The sequence below is a fragment of the Phytophthora parasitica genome (genome assembly GCF_000247585.1).
Source record: "Phytophthora parasitica INRA-310 unplaced genomic scaffold supercont2.83, whole genome shotgun sequence".
Classification (NCBI taxonomy): Eukaryota; Oomycota; class Peronosporomycetes; order Peronosporales; family Peronosporaceae; genus Phytophthora; species Phytophthora nicotianae.
The window spans coordinates 157616-159990 of NW_008649069.1; the positions used below are offsets into that span (position 1 = coordinate 157616).

Genomic DNA, 2375 nt, shown 5'->3' on the forward strand with positions numbered 1-2375 from the left:
CAGCCGACTGGGTCCTCAGCACGTGTCGAACTGTGCCTAATGGAGACCCGTACATCCAAAGGTTGATGCCGATACCGACGTATCCTAACGTTTTGCCTACTTCGTCATCGGTTTGGTTCGTAACTCTGGCAATGCCCAGCACCACATACGCAGTGATGACAGCATACCCTAAAAGAGCCCAAGCGAGCAACTTGTTCAATGCTGGACGGTCACTCGACCAACGATAATATATCGCAGTGAACACCATGGCTGCGAGCTCGCCGAACAGTTGCGTTGTCATGAGCGGAAAGATACTGTCGGTTAGGTACCCGTACAGCGTCCTGTTGATAACGAATATATAGAATTAGAGGACGATAGTGGTCCTACTGCAATGAAGGGAGTCGTACCATAGGTGGTTGTTGACGATCATTGCAATTAGCGGAAGTGCCGCCATCTCGCCTGTGGTCTTGTGCTTGTGAACACGGATAATGTCGGGTCCTGGACTGAGAATCATTCCAATCTGGGCGATAGAAGTAACCACGCGAAGTAGAGTCACCCAGACCGTCATGGTCTCCGCTGGGAAATGTGTTGAAGGGATCGAAGCGAGTTGAAAAATGAGCAGGTCGTTGGCATCGACTCGATGAGATCGAGGCGCAGTTCAAAAATCACGTTGCAGTCGGTTTCGCTGACGTACGCCGATTTGGGACGAATGGATAGCGTTCATTGGACAAAATAGGGTCTCCAGACCGGTCTAATCAAAGTCGATAGGAAGAGCACATCTCGTAGGTCGCTGTAACTCACTGTAACTAACTGTAGCGAGTCTCGCTCTGTCCAAAAGCACAGAGCAAGATCCTGACGACTGGCTACGAGGGCTTGGCGTGCACTGTGTCGATTGCGAGGTTGAAGGTCAGGTTCAACGTCGAGACAGATTACGAGCATGCACTCACGTCACTGTCATGAATAGTGACCGCGTAGCCAAGTTGTCCTCAGGTTATGGACTTGCGAGTGATACTGTAAACCCCTCCTACGTTTTTTGCTTCTTAGTTATTGTGCGTATTGACATGTGAAAAGAGGATATTCGAGTTAGATCGGAGTCTATAAATGCGGTATGTGTCCGCGAATGTCCATGGGTTTTCATAGGGACTTGGGCATGGATTTGAATGAATGAATGGTTCAGAGGTCCTCTATTTATGGTTTAGTAACTATGGAGTCGTGGAATCGCTGGAGGCTTTGCTTTATCAAAGGTCGATTCTGAAGGGGTGAAGTTTCAGACGCGTCAAAAGCTGGTCATTTAGATGTTTCCAAAGGAGGGGCGGAGCTCTTGCTTGGGAAACTACACTTCGGCTTGGATTTTGAACTTGCGAGTCCATACGCAAATGTAAAAAAGAAAACAACGTGGCTTTCGCGCATGCTACTGAAGAGTGGCGCACTACCATGTTATCGTGGCTGATACTATTTGTTCTAACCCAGCACGCACGCCAGTTAAGAGGGAAAATGAAGTACACACGTCTATTACCCTCCAATCAGTTGACATCGCTCTCGCTAGATTTTGTGCATATCCGTTGCAGTGGGGCGAATAAGTGCGATTGTGAATCCTGAGTTTGAAGCCAAAAAGTACAATAAAAAGTGTGTGCGAACTTAGCGCAGTGGCGCCAGACGCAATTGCGACATTTTGAACTGCAAACCTCCAAATTGTATCATCGGAAAGTGCGAAATTGATTCTTTCATTTTGGCGCAAAATGCAGCCTGAAAGTGCTGAAAAAAGCGCGTCACCACGGCGCGTCACATGGGTTGAGTACCGCTTCAATGCGAAAAGGGATCGACCGCATTCGAACACGGAAGTTCTCAAGGGCTTGCGTAGGCACCCCGCGGCGTGGTTTCTTTGCCACAATGTACGCGACCAAGATGAGAAGTAAAAACTTTCCCGCATCTTTGCCGCGAATGACGCGGCTGTTGCTCTCCACTGAAGCGCAACCACGATTGCTTTGACCGGGGTAAATCGTCGAAGCAGATATTTCATCACGCTGGCAGCGTAATGCTCCCTCTCGGCAGGGTGCACTTCCACAGTGATGTCTCGTATGCCAACGTCCCGCATTGCGCTCGGGAGCCCTGTCAAAAAGCAGAGTGATTGTCAAGTCAGGCTCACTTTACTCTTATGGTGTTTGTGTTTTGAACTGCAATTTTGGCGCGAACCTAGTGCCCGTCGGGAAAAGACGCAGTCGGTGCAAAGCCGCGAGTAAGGTTCGACTCCAAACTGCCTGCAAACTCAAGACTCAATTCCCACTTATTCGCCCCAATAGCATACAGTTGTGCACCTCCAATTCGGCAGGGCGGACCATATCAACAGTGCCAGGGCATAAGTGCACAACGTAAAGCATAAAACAAACGCAAATCCA

General features: G+C 49.1%; 1 protein-coding gene across 1 annotated transcript; it reads right to left on the reverse strand.

Annotated features, from left to right (window-relative positions):
* Positions 1-15: 15 nt before the first annotated feature.
* PPTG_18353 (hypothetical protein) lies at positions 16-547 on the reverse strand (the record flags this gene model as incomplete). Its single annotated transcript, XM_008916420.1, has 3 exons — positions 16-36; positions 101-320; positions 387-547. The coding sequence occupies 3 exons, from the start codon at positions 545-547 to the stop codon at positions 16-18; spliced, it is 402 nt and encodes a 133-aa protein (XP_008914668.1).
* Between the last annotated feature and the right edge of the window lie 1828 nt (positions 548-2375).